The sequence below is a fragment of the Chelonia mydas genome, chromosome 4, assembly GCF_015237465.2.
Source record: "Chelonia mydas isolate rCheMyd1 chromosome 4, rCheMyd1.pri.v2, whole genome shotgun sequence".
Classification (NCBI taxonomy): Eukaryota; Metazoa; Chordata; order Testudines; family Cheloniidae; genus Chelonia; species Chelonia mydas.
The window spans coordinates 10,503,007-10,521,945 of record NC_057852.1 but is presented as its reverse complement, the minus strand read 5'-3'; the positions used below and the strand labels follow the sequence as shown (position 1 = coordinate 10,521,945).

General features: G+C 46.7%; 1 protein-coding gene across 5 annotated transcripts in view; it reads left to right on the top strand.

Moving 5' to 3' along the window:
- The first annotated feature begins 2,662 nt into the window (after positions 1 to 2,662).
- UBA6 (ubiquitin like modifier activating enzyme 6) overlaps positions 2,663 to 18,939 on the top strand; it is a 52,408-nt gene continuing 36,131 nt past the window's right edge. The window contains exons 1-9 of one of the 5 annotated variants that reach the window (XM_037896599.2): positions 2,724 to 2,842; positions 3,936 to 4,050; positions 8,510 to 8,572; positions 11,811 to 11,905; positions 13,089 to 13,117; positions 14,434 to 14,528; positions 15,154 to 15,265; positions 16,268 to 16,348; positions 17,728 to 17,850. In XM_037896599.2, coding sequence (XP_037752527.1) covers positions 8,532 to 8,572; positions 11,811 to 11,905; positions 13,089 to 13,117; positions 14,434 to 14,528; positions 15,154 to 15,265; positions 16,268 to 16,348; positions 17,728 to 17,850 — 576 coding nt within the window. In that variant the 5' untranslated portion in view covers positions 2,724 to 2,842; positions 3,936 to 4,050; positions 8,510 to 8,531. Of the gene's footprint in view, positions 2,915 to 2,950; positions 2,984 to 3,831; positions 4,051 to 8,509; positions 8,573 to 11,810; positions 11,906 to 13,088; positions 13,118 to 14,433; positions 14,529 to 15,153; positions 15,266 to 16,267; positions 16,349 to 17,727; positions 17,851 to 18,939 lie in introns of those variants that run through there. The other 4 variants (XM_037896600.2, XM_043545189.1, XM_037896598.2 and 1 more) reach the window with 4 other exon arrangements.

Here is an 18,939-nt window from a genome sequence, read left to right as displayed (position 1 = left end):
GGCCCGGGGCTCTGTACTGGGCTGGGTGAAGGGCCCGGGGCTCTGTACTGGGCTGCGTGAAGGGGCTGGAGCGCTGTACTGGGCTGGGTGCAGGGCCCGGGGCTCTGTATTGGGCTGGGTGAAGGGGCTGGAGCGCTGTACTGGGCTGGGTTCAGGGCCCGGGGCTCTGTACTGGGCTGGGTGAAGGTGCTGGAGCGCTGTACTGGGCGGGGTGCAGGGCCCGGGACACTGTACTGGGCTGGGTGCAGGGCCCGGGGCTCTGTACTGGGCTGGATGCAGGGCCCGGGGCTCTGTACTGGGCTGGGTGCAGGGCCCGGGGCTCTGTACTGGGCGGGGTGCAGGGCCCGGGGCTCTGTACTGGGCGGGGTGCAGGGCCCGTGGCTCTGTACTGGGCTGGGTGCAGGGCCCGGGGCTCTGTACTGGGCTGGATGCAGGGCCCGGGGCTCTGTACTGGGCTGGGTGCAGGGCCCGGGGCTCTGTACTGGGCGGGGTGCAGGACCCGGGGCTCTGTACTGGGCGGGGTGCAGGGCCCGGGGCTCTGTACTGGGCGGGGTGCAGGGCCCGGGGCTCTGTACTGGGCGGGGTGCAGGGCCCGGGGCTCTGTACTGGGCTGGGTGCAGGGGCTGGAGCGCTGTACTGGGCGGGGTGCAGGGCCCGGGGCTCTGTACTGGGCTGGGTGCAGGGCCCGGGGCTCTGTACTGGGCTGGGTGCAGGGGCTGGAGCGCTGTACTGGGCGGGGTGCAGGGCCCGGGGCTCTGTACTGGGCTGGGTGAAGGGGCTGGAGCGCTGTACTGGGCGGGGTGCAGGGCCCGGGGCTCTGTACTGGGCTGGGTGCAGGGCCCGGGGCTCTGTACTGGGCTGGGTGCAGGGGCTGGAGCGCTGTACTGGGCGGGGTGCAGGGCCCGGGGCTCTGTACTGGGCGGGGTGCAGGGCCCGGGGCTCTGTACTGGGCGGGGTGCAGGGCCCGGGGCTCTGTACTGGGCGGGGTGCAGGGCTCGGGGCTCTGTACTGGGCGGGGTGCAGGGCCCGGGGCTCTGTACTGGGCTGGGTGAAGGGGCTGGAGCGCTGTACCGGGCCGGGTGCAGGGCCCGGGGCTCTGTACTGGGCTGTGTGAAGGGGCTGGAGCGCTGTACTGGGCGGGGTGCAGGGCCCGGGGCTCTGTACTGGGCGGGGTGCAGGGCCGGGGCTCTGTACTGGGCGGGGTGCAGGGCCCGGGGCTCTGTACTGGGCTGGGTGAAGGGCCCGGGGCTCTGTACTGGGCGGGGTGCAGGGCCCGGGGCTCTGTACTGGGCTGGGTGCAGGGCCTGGGGCTCTGTACTGGGCGGGGTGCAGGGCCCGGGGCTCTGTACTGGGCTGGGTGAAGGGGCTGGAGCGCTGTACTGGGCGGGGTGCAGGGCCCGGGGCTCTGTACTGGGCTGGGTGAAGGGGCTGGAGCGCTGTACTGGGCGGGGTGCAGGGCCCGGGGCTCTGTACTGGGCGGGGTGCAGGGCCCGGAGCTCTGTACTGGGCTGGGTGCAGGGCCTGGGGCTCTGTACTGGGCGGGGTGCAGGGCCCGGGGCTCTGTACTGGGCTGGGTGAAGGGGCTGGAGCGCTGTACTGGGCGGGGTGCAGGGCCCGGGGCTCTGTACTGGGCTGGGTGCAGGGGCTGGAGCGCTGTACTAGGCGGGGTGCAGGGCCCGGGGCTCTGTACTGGGCTGGGTGAAGGGGCTGGAGCGCTGTACTGGGCGGGGTGCAGGGCCCGGGGCTCTGTACTGGGCTGGGTGAAGGGGCTGGAGCGCTGTACTGGGCGGGGTGCAGGGCCCGGGGCTCTGTACTGGGCTGGGTGAAGGGGCTGGAGCGCTGTACTGGGCTGGGTGCAGGGCCCGGGGCTCTGTACTGGGCTGGGTGAAGGGGCTGGAGCGCTGTACCGGGCCGGGTGCAGCGCCCGGGGCTCTGTACTGGGCTGTGTGAAGGGGCTGGAGCGCTGTACTGGGCGGGGTGCAGGGCCCGGGGCTCTGTACTGGGCGGGGTGCAGGGCCGGGGCTCTGTACTGGGCGGGGTGCAGGGCCCGGGGCTCTGTACTGGGCTGGGTGAAGGGCCCGGGGCTCTGTACTGGGCGGGGTGCAGGGCCCGGGGCTCTGTACTGGGCTGGGTGCAGGGCCTGGGGCTCTGTACTGGGCGGGGTGCAGGGCCCGGGGCTCTGTACTGGGCTGGGTGAAGGGGCTGGAGCGCTGTACTGGGCGGGGTGCAGGGCCCGGGGCTCTGTACTGGGCTGGGTGAAGGGGCTGGAGCGCTGTACTGGGCGGGGTGCAGGGCCCGGGGCTCTGTACTGGGCTGGGTGAAGGGGCTGGAGCGCTGTACTGGGCGGGGTGCAGGGCCCGGGGCTCTGTACTGGGCTGGTGCAGGGGCTGGAGCGCTGTACTGGGCTGGGTGAAGGGGCTGGAGCGCTGTACCGGGCCGGGTGCAGGGCCCGGGGCTCTGTACTGGGCTGGGTGAAGGGGCTGGAGCGCTGTACTTGGCGGGGTGCAGGGCCCGGGGCTCTGTACTGGGCGGGGTGCAGGGCCCGGGGCTCTGGGCTGGGCTGGCTGCGGGGTGCAGGGGCTGCGGCTCTGTAGTGGGCCCGGGGCATTGCACAGAGCTGGCAGGGGCCGTGCAGCGCGGGGAGGGATCCGGGGGCAGGGCCGGGCCGGGCCGGGGCGGCGGGGATTGGCGGCGGCGGGAGCCCGGCCCCTCTCTGTTGCGCAGGCGGGGAAGCGCTGGCTCAGGCACCGGACCGGCTGCTGCTGCTGCTGCTTCACCCCCCGGGCCGTTGGCGGCGCCCAGGCCTCGCAGCTGGAAGCTGGCAGCCGAACCCCGCCACGCGGTGAGCCCCGGGCCGGGCAGCGGGCCCCGTTGGCGGGCAGCTGCGGGCAGTGGGCCCGGCCGCGTCGGCGGGGTGAGGCGAGGCCCGGGCCGGTCGCATCCGTATCCTCCCCCCGCCGCGCTGCGGCCGGCCTAGAGGAGGGTATGGGGGGGGGTATAGGTAGGGGGGTGGGGGGAGGTAGGTGGAGTATGTGGGGCTTGTAGGGGGAGGTTGGTGGGGTGTAGGGGGGTGGGGTGGGAGAGGGTTGTGGGGGGAGGTTGGTGGGGTATAGGGGGGTGGGGTGGGAGGGGGTTGTGGGGGGAGGTTGGTGGGGTATAGGGGGGTGGGGTGGAAGGGGGTTGTGGGGGGAGGTTGGTGGGGTGTAGGGGGGTGGGGAGGGAGGGGGTTGTGGGGGGAGGTTGGTGGGGTGTAGGGGGGTGGGGAGGGAGGGGGTTGTGGGGGGAGGTTGGTGGGGTGTAGGGGGGTGGGGAGGGAGGGGGTTGTGGGGGGAGGTTGGTGGGACATGCTTGACACTGTCTCCCATGGTGATTCAAGAGTTGGGTGGGGGTGCGGGATGGAGGTTCTGGAGGGTGTAAGAAGGGGTGTGTCTGGCAGAGGGACTTGTGGCTGGAGTGTGTGAGGGGTTTTGGGGGGATGAGTGTTGGGGTTGGTGTGTGGGGTGGATTCTGGCGGGTGGAGACAGGTGGAGGTATGAGCGGAGAGGTATAAGAATGAATGGGTGGTAGTGGATGGACGGGGTTATAGGAATATGAGTATTGGGGATATAGAGAGGGATATGGCTGTATGAGGCACTCATTTAGGTCTCATTTTTTCCATATTGGACGTGTAGGGTCATTTATTTTCCATATAAAATATCACAACAGTTGTAGCCCTTTTTCCCTTTTCATTTCCCATATTTCCCTCCCCTTTCCCCTCCCTCCAACCCAACACTGATGCTCTCAAATCCCACTCTAGCAGAAATCTTACCAAGTGTTTTACTGTCCTTACAGGTGTGTGCATTACCTTTACAGTCATTGGTCATCTCTGAGGTGTTTCATATTCATACAAACCACTTTCCCCTTCATCCATCCTCTCCTTCAATTTCTTGCTGCAGGGAAGCCCTTCTGAGCTCTTACCAGCAACCAGAAGTGGCTGAAACAGATCCTGCTGACCTCCCAATATATCTGAACTAACCAAATACCAGAATATTTGTGTGCTCTCCCTTTTGAGTAAGTGCCACAGTTTCATACCACAAATCTTACATATCATTTTTCCTATCAAATGATTAGGATTTCAATCTAATTTGTAGCACATATGTTCATATAGCAAGTGACAACATAATTGTCTTTGCCTTGAAGTAAAATGGATACTTGCAGAAGTCTTTTAAACATTAGGCAAATAGTGCCGTTGGGGTGTGAGATTGTGAGCTTAATGGGGCACACATTTCAGTTGTGTAGGACAGCAAAAATCCTGTAACTGGAGCTGACTGGCACCCTTGGTGGTCTCAACAAAATGATCAGATTATTAGCCATAGAGACTGAATTACCATCCTGACCTGGATGTGATCTAGAATGGGTTAAGGCAAACAGGATGTGTCTTGGCTGTAGTTTTTGTGAAATGGTGTCATTGTTGGTGCATAGCACTAATGCTAGCAATGGTGGGGGCACTAGTGCAGACTAGCTGCAGGTGTTTTTATCAGTCAGGCCAGCCATACCTCTAGTATGTCTAGTCTAGATGATATGGTGATGGTAAACCTAGAAGTCAGTATGTGTTATTGCTTCTACTGTTAGCGTTGGTGGAGCTCTCTTGTGCTGTAATGACTAAGGGAGATATTCACAGTGTGGAAAAAGCCTATTGGTGCAGAGTGAGGGGGAAACATACCAGAGGCAGAGCATCTGTGAGAAGTGCCATCTGCATTTATAGTTCTGTATAAATAATAAATGCTGTATGGATTAGATGACCCTAGTGTCTAGAGCTGTCACTCTGACAACTTTCAGGATTGCAAAAATCAGAGCTGGACTTCTCTCAAAAAAGCATCAGTACTGCTTAATAATTAGCCACGAGTTTGCTTGAGTATGATGGATGTTCTGAAGATAGTATGTTATTTCTGTCACATCCTCCTCTTTTAAATATGAATTTATGCTGGAGAAATAGTCTGACACCCCTGAAGTCCTCTATCCACAGGGAGGAAGGATAGTGTTTTGATTATCGCCAGATTGGTTCTGGGGAGACCTGGGTCCAGTTTCTTTTCCGCTTCAATTCATGTGTGGCCTTGGGCAAGTCACTTAGCCTTAGGGTATGTCTTCACTACCAACCAAACTACAAAACACCAAATATGCACATCTTTAGGAGGCTTGCAGAACGTAATCTTGGTCCAACTGTCCCGTAAGCTTATTTGTCCTTCGAAAGACACTCAGATGAAGACAGGATTTAGTTACAGGAAAATATTTCTCGGTTTGCTTGAAAGCCAGTTTAAGAAGAACAGTATCCTTAAGGTTTCTTGTTGAATAAGAGATATATCTGCTGCTGTATATAATGGGCTTACTGGCAGCGATGTTTTTGCATGGCTGTACAAAAGACACTGGAGGGAAACCTGGAATTTATATGTATACTGAAGGAACAATGTCCAAGCGAGTTGTGTGTGGTTTACATAAGCTTGGGAGAATTCAATTTTTATCTTTTTATAATTTTGATGGATAATATTTATTTTTAAGCGCTTTTTTCGATTATCAATTTAAACTTTCACAGTTGTGCAAAATTATGTGTTTTAACCTTTTTTAAAAATTTTATTGATTTAAATGTTCAGAGTTGCAGAAAATGATGTGGGGTCAGACTATAATTACTTTAGTAATAGATGTTGAGATTCAAAAAATTAAAGCTTTATAACTGTTAAAACACATTATCAGCATCAGGTGTCAAAATATATGAAGTAAATATCCTTAAATAGAACTCTAGTAAGCTGTCAAGCAGCATTTTCTTTCTTTGCCTATCTGTCAATTTTGATTATTATAGATGGAAATATTTTTTGGCCGGTTTGTGTGTGTATATGGTTAAATCGATGTTCACCACCATTTACTGATAAAAATTGAATTCTTCCAAGCCTGGATATGTGAGAAGAAGGGTCTCATGTCTAATTCAACCTTACTGTTCACACAAGACTGGGAATTTACAGGTGGTAGTTCATTCTCAGCTGCATGGTGAGTGACAGGGAGGTGAGTCAGCCACCAGCAGCAGCACACCACTACAGTACAGGCAGCTGGGCTTTCTGTAAAGGAGGAGAATATGGATATATGTGACATCTCGTCCTTAAGAGCTGGTACCTGCTGGCTCATGTATAAAGTTGCATGGCATGGTCCTGTATACATAAACTGTAGAAACACTTTAATTGGTAAAGTGTTGTAGTTCATTTTCCACTATAAACATATTTTTTACCTCTGCATTACCCCTGCAATTTTTTTACTTTCAGTAAAAATTCATTCTGTCTGAAATGTGACATGAGTTGTAGCTGGCTATGGGAGACATTTTTTGGAAAGTTTGAATTGATCAGGCTATTATTTTCTGGGATACTAGACTTTATTTTGCTGGTGTGAGGGAAGAAATGTTTTTTCATTTGAAAAGTCTTAACAATTTTTTTAAAAACAAATATCAAAAAAGGCTTGGCCTAGAAAGTTCTTCTTTGCTCTATTCTTCGATGATATCTAGATTACAGTATTAGAGGTGAGGTAGACATCTTAAATGTTATTGACCACTGAACTAAAAGGCCAGATAAAATAGCATTAAAGTATGTTAGAAAAATAAAAACCATGAATCAAGAAATGTCTGGATGTTGCAAACAAATGTGGTGATGGGGAAAATAAAAGTTCTGTTTACCTTTAAAGTATGGTGTGATGCTCATGTATTCTCAGCTGTTTGCTTGGGGGTTTGGAGCCGTTGCTTTGTTTTTTGAGCAAACTCTTTCTTTTTTAACAGGAGATATAAGACAGAGTATATGGTTTTGTTTGTTTTACTTTTGTTAGATGTCATGTTAGGGTGCATTTCATGAGTCGAATAAATAAAAAATTAACCTTTGAACCTAACAACCGTGACAGACATTTCTTTAAAATGAAGCTATTTCTGCAGCATTTGAATTCTCATCAGGAGAACTGTTCAGACCTTCTGGGCCTCTACCTTCAATCTGTTGATAGAAAGAGCTTGTAGCCTTTCTGTTGGACCTCTTATCACGATATTCACATCTTGCACTCTTAAGTGCAGTGCACTTTAAACACTCTCAGAGCTTAGGAAATTGGAAATGAATGTGTCATCTAATGACAACTATAGGAATTGCCATTTTGGATCACACCAGTGGTCTATCTAGTTAAGTACCATGTCTCTTATGGCAGTGGTTCTCAAAGCCGGTCCGCCGCTTGTTCAGGGAAAGCCCCTGATGGGCCGGACCGGTTTGTTTACCTGCTGCGTCCGCAGGTTCGGCCGATCGCGGCTCCCACTTGCCATGGTTCACCGCTCCAGGCCAATGGGGGCTGCAGGAAGCTGCGCAGGCCAAGGGAAGTGCTGGCTGCCGTTCCCACAGCCCCCATTGGCCTGGAGCGGCGAACCATGGCCAGTGGGAGCCACGATCGGCTGAACCTGTGGACGCAGCAGGTAAACAAACTGGTCCAGCCCGCCAGGGGCTTTCCCTGAACAAGTGGCGGACCGGCTTTGAGAACCACTGTCTTATAGGAACCACTACCAGATCTTTCATAGGAACATGCCTTGATTCCCAAACTGGACAATTATGGAATAACTTGCCCAGAGGGGAAGTTTCTTCTTAAATTCATCTCTTAGTGGTAAACTTATGCTCTGAATCCAGTGTATTTTTGTTCTATCTAATGTAACTACATGTTTATATTCATAAAAATGTCTAATCCTTTTTGAATCCTGCCAAGTTCTAGGCCTTTACCTTGTGGTTAAATGTGATATTTTTTTAAAAAAGCCCTGTCATAAACTTGAATTTAGGTAAAGGCATTCAATTTTCAGTATTTCCTATTCCATTCTTTACACATCCTAATATTTTGGGTTTTTTTAACTTCTGCTATGTATTGGCTTTCATGAAGTGGTACCAGTATCTGTTTCCCAGCCATGTAAATGAATGGTTCAAATAATTCTTTCCAGTTATTATTTCTTCAAATCCTTTGAACCTATTTTAATAACAAAAATTAAAATGTAAAGCTGTTAATATATAGTGAAATTTTACATGCTCAAAGCCAGGAAATTCAAAATTTTGTGTCTTATCTGGCATAACTTGGACATGTTGCACTAAGTAAGTTTACATTTAATTCTGCATTATGAAGATGTCAGTTTCAGCTCCATAGTTAGGATTGAGTTTTGCACTTAAATCAGGGATTTCGTCTTTTTATTATAACAGGACAGACTTAAAATGGCATTGAGATCCTTAACTTTTGGTTTCTTGAATCTTGTGTGTTTCAACTTTTGGATATATAACACTGCATCAGTTCATAGATATATTTTTTTTAAAAGCTGGAAGGAACCATTATTATCTTGTTTGACCTTCAAATCAGTGTTGTTTTTTGTATTTCATCTATACCTAATTTGTTTCTGATGAGACTAAGAAAACAATAGTAGGTATTTATAAAGTTGTGTCCTTTGTTAGCATGCTCTATTCATTTTGTCATCTTTTTTTTTCCCCTCTAGCACAAACAAATTATATCACATCATGGCAACAGACTCTATGGAGATCGATGATGCTTTATACAGGTAAGAATGCCATACCCGATATATCGCTGTAAGGTGTATCTTTGATATTACTGCAAGTAGATACACTTTGCTGCAGCATTAATACCGGATTTGAAAAATGTATTTGCTGCCTATTAGCCAGAGTGAAAATATCTGTGCTGCCGTGTCCCCTGCAGTTTAAAGGACTAAAACATTTAAAAGTACAGTACACACAAGTAACATTGTGACTCCACTTTCTATTTAACATAGTCTTTCAAAACGTGTAACTTGCTGTTGGCAGACTATTTTTTGTATACTTAATTAATTTTACTGGTACTTGCCATATAAAATATTTGTCCAGCTAAAGAACTGGTCAGCTACTGCAGAGTAAGTGCCAAATTATCTGAACAATACTAGTGAAAATTATTTAATACTATTTGTCAAATTACTGTATGGTCAGCCATACATAATTACACCCCTTATGTTTTGTATATTTTCTCTTCCTACTGATGTCAATCCACATTCACTGTTTTTCTTTCCTAAAATAGACTATAGTGTATCTTTTCTTCTATTGTTTTCTATTTATTTCCTCTTCTCCTTCTCTCTCCCTCCACCCCTTATCTTTCTTCTGGCCTTTTCCACATTGTATTCTGTGTTTTTCAAAACATAATTTCTGTCTCTCTTTATTTCTTCCCCCTCCAAACCTGTCTGTACTACACGTCTCTTTTCTAACTTACCCACTCAGTCACTGTGCTGAACCCTGCTTGGGGACTAGTTCAGGGTCTGGTAAACTTGAAACTCCCTGCCCAGGCTGGCTGCTTCAGCTCATAGAGTTTTTTCATCATTCTTCCAGTAAAAACGTGGTCCCTTGGAACAGGCTGGGAGTTCAGTGCACCCTAAATCCTTGTGATCCTCTCATCCAAAGCTTCCTAAGACATCTTAACAGGATGGTGTGCTGATGGGCTCATTGAATTTTGCTGTCCCCAAAAACCTCAGCTGTGCCACTTCTTTCTTCCTTGGAAATGAGACTTCTATAACTCTGTTACAGAGAGATACAAAGCAAGATATTTGAATTTGATATGTTAGAAGAGTGGGTTCAGCTCCATCACATATACTATAGAAATTAAAATCCTTCTTCTTCATGTTTGTAAATCATGACAAATGTGTTTTAACTAAACAGTTGGTAGATTTTAATACCTTATTGTTATACATTTTATTATTGTCTTTCACAATATTTGATGGAAGTTCTAAAAGTCAGACTTTGTCCTCAAATGGCAGAATTGGATTCTCAGACTTCCATTTGCAATTTGTAACCCCTAAATGACTCCTACAGTATGACCATAACAGGACCTGTCTATATTGGAACACAGTAACCCTGAAGATGGTGAAATAGGGAGAGAAGTTTCTTTTTTGGAAAGATGCGAGTTCTCAGTTAATAATGTTCCATGCACCAGACTTGATACTCTAAACATACTTGTGGCACCTTAGAGACTAACCAATTTATTTGAGCATAAGCTTTCGTGAGCTACAGCTCACTTCATCGGATGCATACTGTGGAAACTGCTTAAGCTTATGCTCAAATAAATTGATTAGTCTCTAAGGTGCCACAAGTACTCCTTTTGTTTTTGCGAATACAGACTAACACGGCTGTTACTCTGAAATCTAAACATACTGAATTCCCTTACATTTTAGTGGCATGGTATTTTCGCACATTGTATACACTTACATGTTTGCCTTTCTTGTGATCTCCTGCTGATCCCCTCTGCCCCAGGACTTCTCCCTCCTCTTCACCCTGCCAAAAAAAGTGTACGCGACAAATCTTTGGGTAGACTAATTTCTATAGTACTGATATTCTTAGAAGCATATCAGACAAACCTAATTTCTCTCTCTCTCGCTTAATCATTTACAAAATAAGTCATTGCTCTTGATACAGTAAATGAAATTCAAAATGATTTAAATAATTTGATATACTGAGTTGAAACCAGATGGTTGGAAACTTTAGAGAGCTGAAGATCTTTAACAGTTCAGCAGTTGGATGTACATGAGCTGCTTTGAACTCCGATTTGGTGAAGAAAATTCCCAGTTCTGAGCATGCTTGTGCCTGCAAGAGATGTAGTTCCAAGTATGCCCTGATGTATCCTGAAGAGATAAGTCTTGAACTACATTACAATGAATACAGGCCCCACAATGCCAGATTTTAGGGTAGAACCGCACTAATTTTTCTTTGTATCTCACAGATTTCCATATCAGTTATGCTGAGTTTGCAACTAAAAAATGTTTTCTAACTTGCCTTGGGGCCTCTGAACTTGCCTTGGCTTCTGAAACTCAGGAGAGCTTTTCTTTGTTAAGGAAAAGTTAGCACATGTGACTCCATTTTGGTTTGGGGCCCACCATTGTCTAAAAGCAAGCACATCATGCACCAGGAGGAGTGTTCCTTAGATACTGCATCCCTGTGAAAATCCTCCTCCTTGTCTCCAGCCTGCCTTGACTCCCAGTATCTGTTTTTTGTCAGTCTCTAACTCCCTATCTCCTGGCCTTTGATGTGAGGCCTCCCATCCTGATAATAAAAGTTACTGATGCATGGCTTTAGGACCATGCTGTGTAATTAACATACTGGTTTAGCACGAGGAATGCACCAAGCAGGGATAAGTGGTAGATAAGAAAAGGGTTTGTTTATTGGCTACCGTTTCCGCACGAGGGCAACATGCTTTGCTAAAAAGTATATAACCTTTGTATAATCTGTATTCGGGGTCCCCTCCTGGCTAGCAGGGGGGCACCACGCTTGAGCGTAATAAACTTGGTGTTTTTTGGGAACCCTGCAGTTGTGGACTTTGTTTATGTGCCTCAGCCTAGATTCGAACTGTGCGTGACCTATCAGGTGTAATTCACAGCAGTTGTGTGCGTGTCCTATCAGGTATAATTCGTAACATTTTCAATTCATGCATCATAACTAATACTTTGGCTTGCAGAATCTCTGTGTCCTTAAACTGCTCTGCAATCCCACTGTTTTTAGATTGTCCTTAGTTACATCAGTGCGAATCTTCGAATAGCTGATGGGGTTCTATATGTTTTACTAATGGCGTAATTTGGTCTGCAGAGCTTTTATTGTTGGTGACAGTCTGAGAGATGGAAAGAAGCTGGCTTGGCTATCAGAACCCAGGCTGAATTTGCAGGGCTGGTAATTTGCAAGTGAAAATACCTGCAAATTCTTGAAATAGTGTGTACTTATTTTGGAGGGAGTTCTATTTGTGTGTTTTTTTTTTTTGTTTCTTGCTTGTAGTCGGCAGAGGTATGTTCTTGGAGACACAGCAATGCAGAAGATGGCCCAGTCCAATGTGTTCCTGAGTGGTCTGGGTGGACTTGGTGTGGAGATTGGTAAGTTTACTAAGTAGCACTGATATATACATTTATTAAAGGTATATTTAAAAAAAAATTAATTTAGTGTACATTGAGTGAATACATGTACAACATATGTACATAGAGCAGAACCACAATATGTAATATGGAAATATTTTTATAGCTAGATGTTGTAAAGCATTTTGAAATACATTTGTATGGCTATTTATGCTGTTAAATTGATGCAGAAATTATTGGGTGAAATTCTTTGGCCTGTGTTATGCAGAAGGTCAGACTAGATCATAATGGTCCCTTTTGGCCTTAATCTGTGAATTTATACAATTAAATAATCTGAAACTACAGGCTGGATTTTCACTCGATGAGTGGGGGAAAGTTGTTAGAATTTGGCCCTGGCTGGTCATCTGAGAATGATGACCAAAGCTGGTCATCTGGCATAGGGGACCTCTGACCTGGGACCTCTGCTTTGGATGGGAAGGGACATGTCAGCGGAGTGCTCCTGTGCCCTGTCAGTTTTTATCTGGCATACGGTCCCTTCTGCGGACTTTATTGGGACTTTTATCTGACACCAGAGTTGTGTGCATAGTCTTTTTAAATGGTAATGATAGCCCTTTCTTCGATTAGAGTTCCTGTAATGGTGCTTGTTGGATGTAGGGTTGCCAGAAAATGAATGCAGTTCACAAGTGAGGGATAAAAAGCTCCTTCTGCTTTCTCTGAGATTTCCACTAAGGAGCTGAATTGGCTTTTAAAAAAAAGTTATTCAGAAAGATATGTGACTGCTGCCAGCTGTTAAATTTTTATGTAAATAGAAGGTATGAGCCATTTCACTACTGGCAGGTAACTTTTCAATCACTTAGAGCAGGGTTTTCAAACTTCAGTGCACTGCTACCCCCTTCTGATAACAAAATTACTACATGACCTTGGGGGTGAGGCATGGAGAGAGAGGAGACCCAAGCCTGAGCCCCACTTCCCTGGGTTGGGGAGAAGGGGCCAGAGCCTGAGCCCTGACACCTCGGGTGCGGGGAGAGCTCAGGCTTCAGCTTCAGCCCTCCGTCCCAGCAAGTCTAATGCTGGCTCTGGCGACCCCATTAAAATGGGGTCATGACCAATTTTGGGGTCCCAACCCACAGTTTGAGAACCGCTGACTAAGAGCTTTACGTTCAATCCTGTAAATGATGTTCGTTTTGTTTTTTTTTCCTTTCAGCTAAGAATATAGTTCTAGCTGGAATAAAGGTATGTAAATTTTTTTTGTTGTAAAAGGAATTGGTATAAATTTCCTTTTAGTTAAGTAACATTTTCATTTTTGCAGTGACTGGGAATGTTCGTGTTCAGGGATCAAATGATTGAGGAATCTATAGTTTTATCACAAAGTGCTGATAAGACAGGCTATACTTGTTCCAGAAGTACATTCTGATTCTCTCGTTAGTCTTCTTCTCACAGAAGGACCCTTTTGAAAAAGAACTCTGAAATGCATACTCCTGGGGGAATTCTGCACCAAAAAATTAAAAATTCTGCGCACAATATTTTAAAATTCTGCAAAATTCTGCAAATTTTATTTGTCAAAATAACATTACATAATCACGCCAGTTTCAATTATGTTGGTAATTTATTTCAAAATAGCTGTCAGTAAGTGTGTTTGTAACAATACAGACACACATAAAAATTCCCCCAGGAGTACAGAGTTAAAGAATCTCTTTGACAACCCAGTTCCTGTTTCTCTGCCCCTCCTACCCCCCCCCCCCCCCCGATCCCAGCCGGGGGCTGGACACTCACAACCCCTTCCCCCTCCCAGAGCCCAACTGCAGGGCCCCCTCCAGCCCAGATACCCACACCACCTCCTCTGCCAAAGCCCAGCTGCGGGGCCTCCGCTTTCCCAGACACCTGTCTCCTTCTTTTCTTTCCCCCCTGCCCTGCGAGCTCAAGGATCCAGAGGGAGAAACAGCCTGATGCTCAGTCCCCGGCTTGCACAGAGTTTCCTATGCACTGCCCTCTCCTCTCAGGGCATGCTGGGGACTGCAGCTGCCAGGAACTCCCTAGCTCCCTTTCTCCCCCCCACGAAGGGTCTTCTATGTGTAAGCTGGGTTCTGCTGAGTCCATTGGCTCCTAGTGGTGGCTAGCAGCACTGCAGCCCATTTCTGGGTCGGGGAGGGAATCTTCCATTTTTGGTGAAAAAATATTGCAGTGACAGCTTTTAGTATTTTTTACCAGTTACAGTTAGTGGCTGTGAATAATCAAGTTTTAGACCTTAAACAAGCGTTGTTGTCGTTATGTTATATACTGAGCAAAATGTTGAAATGCAGACATATTCTCTGATTGAATTATTTATTCAATAGCAGTAAGAAAAGGTGTGGAGTTTAATGTTTTTAATTAAAGCCGTACATCTGGCACTTCTGTCTAGCTCACTTAGTGTAACTGCAGTATTAGTTCTTCAGAATCTCAGTATTGAACATGATACCTAGGCTGAAGTGTACCATGACTATGTGAATGTCTTTCAATTCATGTTCCAAGATTTGTTGGTTTTAACACTCTCCTCCTGAATGTCTTTGAAGGCTCTTACAGTTCATGATACCAAGCAGTGCAAGACATGGGATTTGGGAACCAACTTCTTCATCTGTGAAGATGATGTTATAAATCTAAGGAACAGGTCAGTACAGTTACTTAGATGTATTTGAGCAATCTACTGTCTGTCACTTTCGTGTAACAAGAATGTTAGTTTTTCCACTGGCTATGATGTATATTTTATGTAGTATATTTAGTGTGCATTACATCTTGTTCTATTGGAGTCATTGCCTTTGAGCACAGTGCCCAGGTATAAAGGGAGAGCATTCTAAAGTGGGATTGAGTCCTGTTTGCTCTGTGCATCTGACTTCACATAGCTAGCAGCATGTAAGCAGTGATTGTTTCCTTGTAGATAATGAAAGAGCAGAAATGCATTTATTTTCCATCTTTTCAAGATTGGCTGAAGAAAGCCAATAAACACCTTATTTGTAGTCTTCCACTCTTCCAAAGCAAATATTAAAAAGTGTTAGCGGTCAGACTCTAAATCTTGCTATCTGGTTGATGGAGCTAGAGATATCAGAGCACATATGGTAGATTATAAAGGTGAGGAAGCATGAATAGTCAGTTTCAGTAAGTGTTTATGGTAAAAAAAAACTCTCAAGAAATAAGCGTTCTGGGAATTGATTGGAGGATGCCATTGAACTTGTGGAATGAGCCATGTTAACAATACAGTTTATAAATGGATGCAAACCAGAAGGCTATTGTTTCAGAGCTGAGGCCACACTTCCTCACATCGCAGAGCTCAACCCATACGTCCATGTCTTATCATCCACTGCACCACTCGATGAAACCACAGACATCTCCTTTCTAAAAAAGTATCAGGTATGTAGTATTTATTTAAAGTAGCTGTGCAACATTCTGCCTGACCAGAGTGAGTCGCTTCTCCTTTTATCTGAAGTTAAACAAAACCCCCCAAACGAGGTTTTTTCATCATGTTCTAAAGAAGATGAATAGGTATTGTGTCTGGGCTGGTAAAAATTTTAACAATAATTTTGCAAGGCTGAGCGAACGTGTTCCTGACATTGAAATTAAAGCTGTCAGTAAATAGCTAAATGTTTTCAGATTGTTTCACAATTTAAATTCAAAGACAGAGAATGGCAAAGATGACAGTTTCTACTGTAAAGCTGACCTGGCTGTATTGTACAACTTGTATTATATTGTATACACTTTATAACAAGCTGTGATATTATTGAGCTTTCACGTTTAACCTGAAAAACATAGGAATGGAACATGCTACATATATGCAATATGATCAAATTAATGATTTAGTGGCAACAAAGTCCTAAATTTTTAAAAGCATGTTTGCGTGTTGGTGTGAGTTTGCAGCTTGGAGCTGTACACGCTTCAAGTGTTGGTGCAAGTCATTTGCATTAGAACATGCGAGACCGTGCACATTTTCTTAACTTTATTTATTTATTAAGCCAATATTGTTTGTGTTTCCTAACTTTATGGCTTTGACCTTAAATATGGTATTCACATGGTTTATGTGAATTTAATGTCTTTTTTCCTTTAAAACAGATATTTCTTGTGACTAATACAAGCATTTAAATTGTCTGAGTTAGGCTTTGAACCTCACTACTCACGGGAGGGGTTATTTGACTGTGGAGGAGGAGTGAATTCTCATCTTTGCTGTCACTGTTTGTCTGGAGACACTTCTGTAAGACTGTGTTCATAGAACAGAAGCACATCTGTTCAAATTGTGATGGTTAAATCTGCACAATAGAGGCTTTCTTATACCCACACTCTAAAAGGAAAGATGTATCTCTTTTTCTTACTGGCTTTCAGCAATGATAGACATTATTTCTTGTACCTTTTTGTCAACAGTGCGTCATATTGACTGAAACGAGGCTATCGCTGCAGAAGAAGATTAATGATTTTTGCCATGCTCAACACCCCCCTATTAAGGTAATGCTAAACAGTGGTGGGCTTATTGGTCCAGATCATCCTGTGTTGATCCATGTGTGGAGGATTCTTCCTTCATCCTCCCCTTTACACAGAAGTGTGAAGGGGGGAATGCTGCCTTCACAGCACATTGACTTCCACAATCCCCTTTTGCTGGCATACTATGGACGCCCCGGAGATGTTACTTTTAATGGTACCATTCCTTGTCCTGCTCCTGGATTTTTGGATAGATGTCCAAGTGGGAAGTAGAAGAACTTGTAGCTGTATTAGCTCTTTCTGGGTATGTCATGGCGTGAGGGGGAGTCAGGGCCCTGCACCCCCGGCTTCCTGCGATTCACCGTGATTTTCAGCCAGCCAGTAGAATAGAAGGTTTGGCTTTGGCTACACTGGCACTTTACAGCGCTGCAACTTTCTCGCTCAGGGGTGTGAACCCCCCCCCCCCCCCCCCCCCCCCCCCCCCCCCCCCCCCGAGCGCAGCAAGTTACAGCGCCGTAAAGCGCCAGTGTCAACAGTGCCCCAGCGCTGGGAGCACTCTAAGCTGCTCCCCTCGTGGAGGTGGAGTACCAGGAGCTCTGGGAGAGCTCTCTCCCAGCGCTGGCGTGTGACCACACTCGCACTTCAAAGTGCTGCCATGGGAGCGCTTTGAAGTTTTGAGTGTAGCCATGCCCTTAATTAGAGAGGATAGGAACACAGTTCAAACCAGAGCTTGCAGGCATAAACAGGATCCCTTAGTCAGGCCTTTCTGGGGGGCAGGGAGATTAGACCCCAGCCTTGGGGCTCCCTCCTCTTCTCCAGCCAACTCCCCAGAACTGGAAACCCGTCTAGCTGTCTCCTCCAGCTCCTCCTCCAGCCTTTGTCCAGTTTCCCCAGGCAGAAGGTATCACCTCGCCCCAACCCCCCTCCTGGCTCAGGTTACAGGTTCAGGTATCTTCCCTCAAGGGAAGTCTCCCATCCCCAAAGAAACTCACCTGCAACATTCCCAGGTCAAATCCGCCCCACTCCCTGCTGCGTCACAGGGTACACTCCACAGCTTGATGGAGAGAATTGCTAGAAAAGGAGTACAAGTGTTTTAGAGCTTTAAAGTGAAGTGGTGAATCTGATCCAGAATGAATGTGCTAAGACCAAGTACAAGTTATGGAAAATGTCCTTTTCATTAGTTTTGCTGTGTGCTGATGCCATCTCTGGTTCCAGTTGTATGTGCTCATTTTGAAAGATTGATGTAGGGCCAAATTCTGTCTCTTGGCACAGTGTTTGTTGGATTCAATATAGTACACAGGGTGGAATTTGCACCTAAATTAACAACATTGGATAGTATCCTTAAGTGACAAGAACACTTCTGTTTTGTGCACAATTAAGAATGTTCATAGTTTTCCCTTTTATAGTTTATCAGTGCAGATGTGTATGGAATATGGTCACGTTTGTTTTGTGACTTTGGTGATGAATTTGAAGTCCTGGATACTACAGGAGAGGAACCAAAGGAAATCTTCATTTCAAACATAACACAAGTAAGAGCTAGTAATCATACTGCCGTGATTTGACTTGTTTTTTTATGATCTAGACTTAACTTGATGTCGTTTGTCTGTAACATGGTAACTTTTGGATGCTGCACCTGATCAGTTCCAGAATTTCAAGGAATGGTTTAGGCATCAGTAGACCGAATCCTAATTTGCTGAAAACTGGAAGGGAGAAGTAAGGGGCACATGGAGCCCCTGGCTGTGGTTAGCAGACTGAGCAGTTTCAACTATCTCTGTAATTGTGTATAGATCATAGAACTGGTTGATGGCGGCCACTAACAGCTTCCAGTATAATGATATCTCCCATCTCAGCTTTGCTCATCATTCCAATACAGTTTAAAATGCATGACTTTTCTCCCAAACAGAAAGAAAAGAAATAAAAGGGTGGGGGTAAGGAATGGGAGGGGGAATGGCGGATCCTAGTATGGGGGTAGGAGGAAGGGGGGTGCACAGAGCCCTTGGCATAGAGAAGAGGGTGGGCAGGGGTTGCAGGCAAACCCTGAAGTAGAGGGACATGGGAGGGTAGCATGCAGGGAGCTTGTTTGGGTGGGGTGGGGGGGTACAGGGATGCAAGGAGCGCCTGATGTGTGCAAAGAGCTCAGCCTACAGAATCTATGACCCCCAGTTGTTTGTTAGGTGTCTGTATTGTGGTATCACCTAGAATCCAGAGGGGCCTTATTGTGCTCCTAGGCACTGTACAAACATACAATAGAAGACAGTCTCAGCCTAAGAAAACTTTCGCTCTCAATTGCCCAGGCAGACAAAGGGAAAGGAATATAACATATAAGCAGGATGATTGTTGTCAGTGTCATGTTAATGCCACAATTGTTTTCCTTTTGTTTTGTTTGTTTAAAAATTTGGGGGTTCATTTTTTTGTTTGTTTCTTACTTCTCAAACTCCGGTTACAGACTTGATCTGGCTGGAGTTCTATTTTCCAAGTTTTGTTTTTACAACAAGCTTAAAGTACAGTGAACAATGATGTTATATAGTGCAACAGAGGTTCATATTGGTGTAATAGATGTGTTAATACTAGTCCCTATCTTGCAGATGCACCCCTCTAAATAACATAAGGTTTCCTGG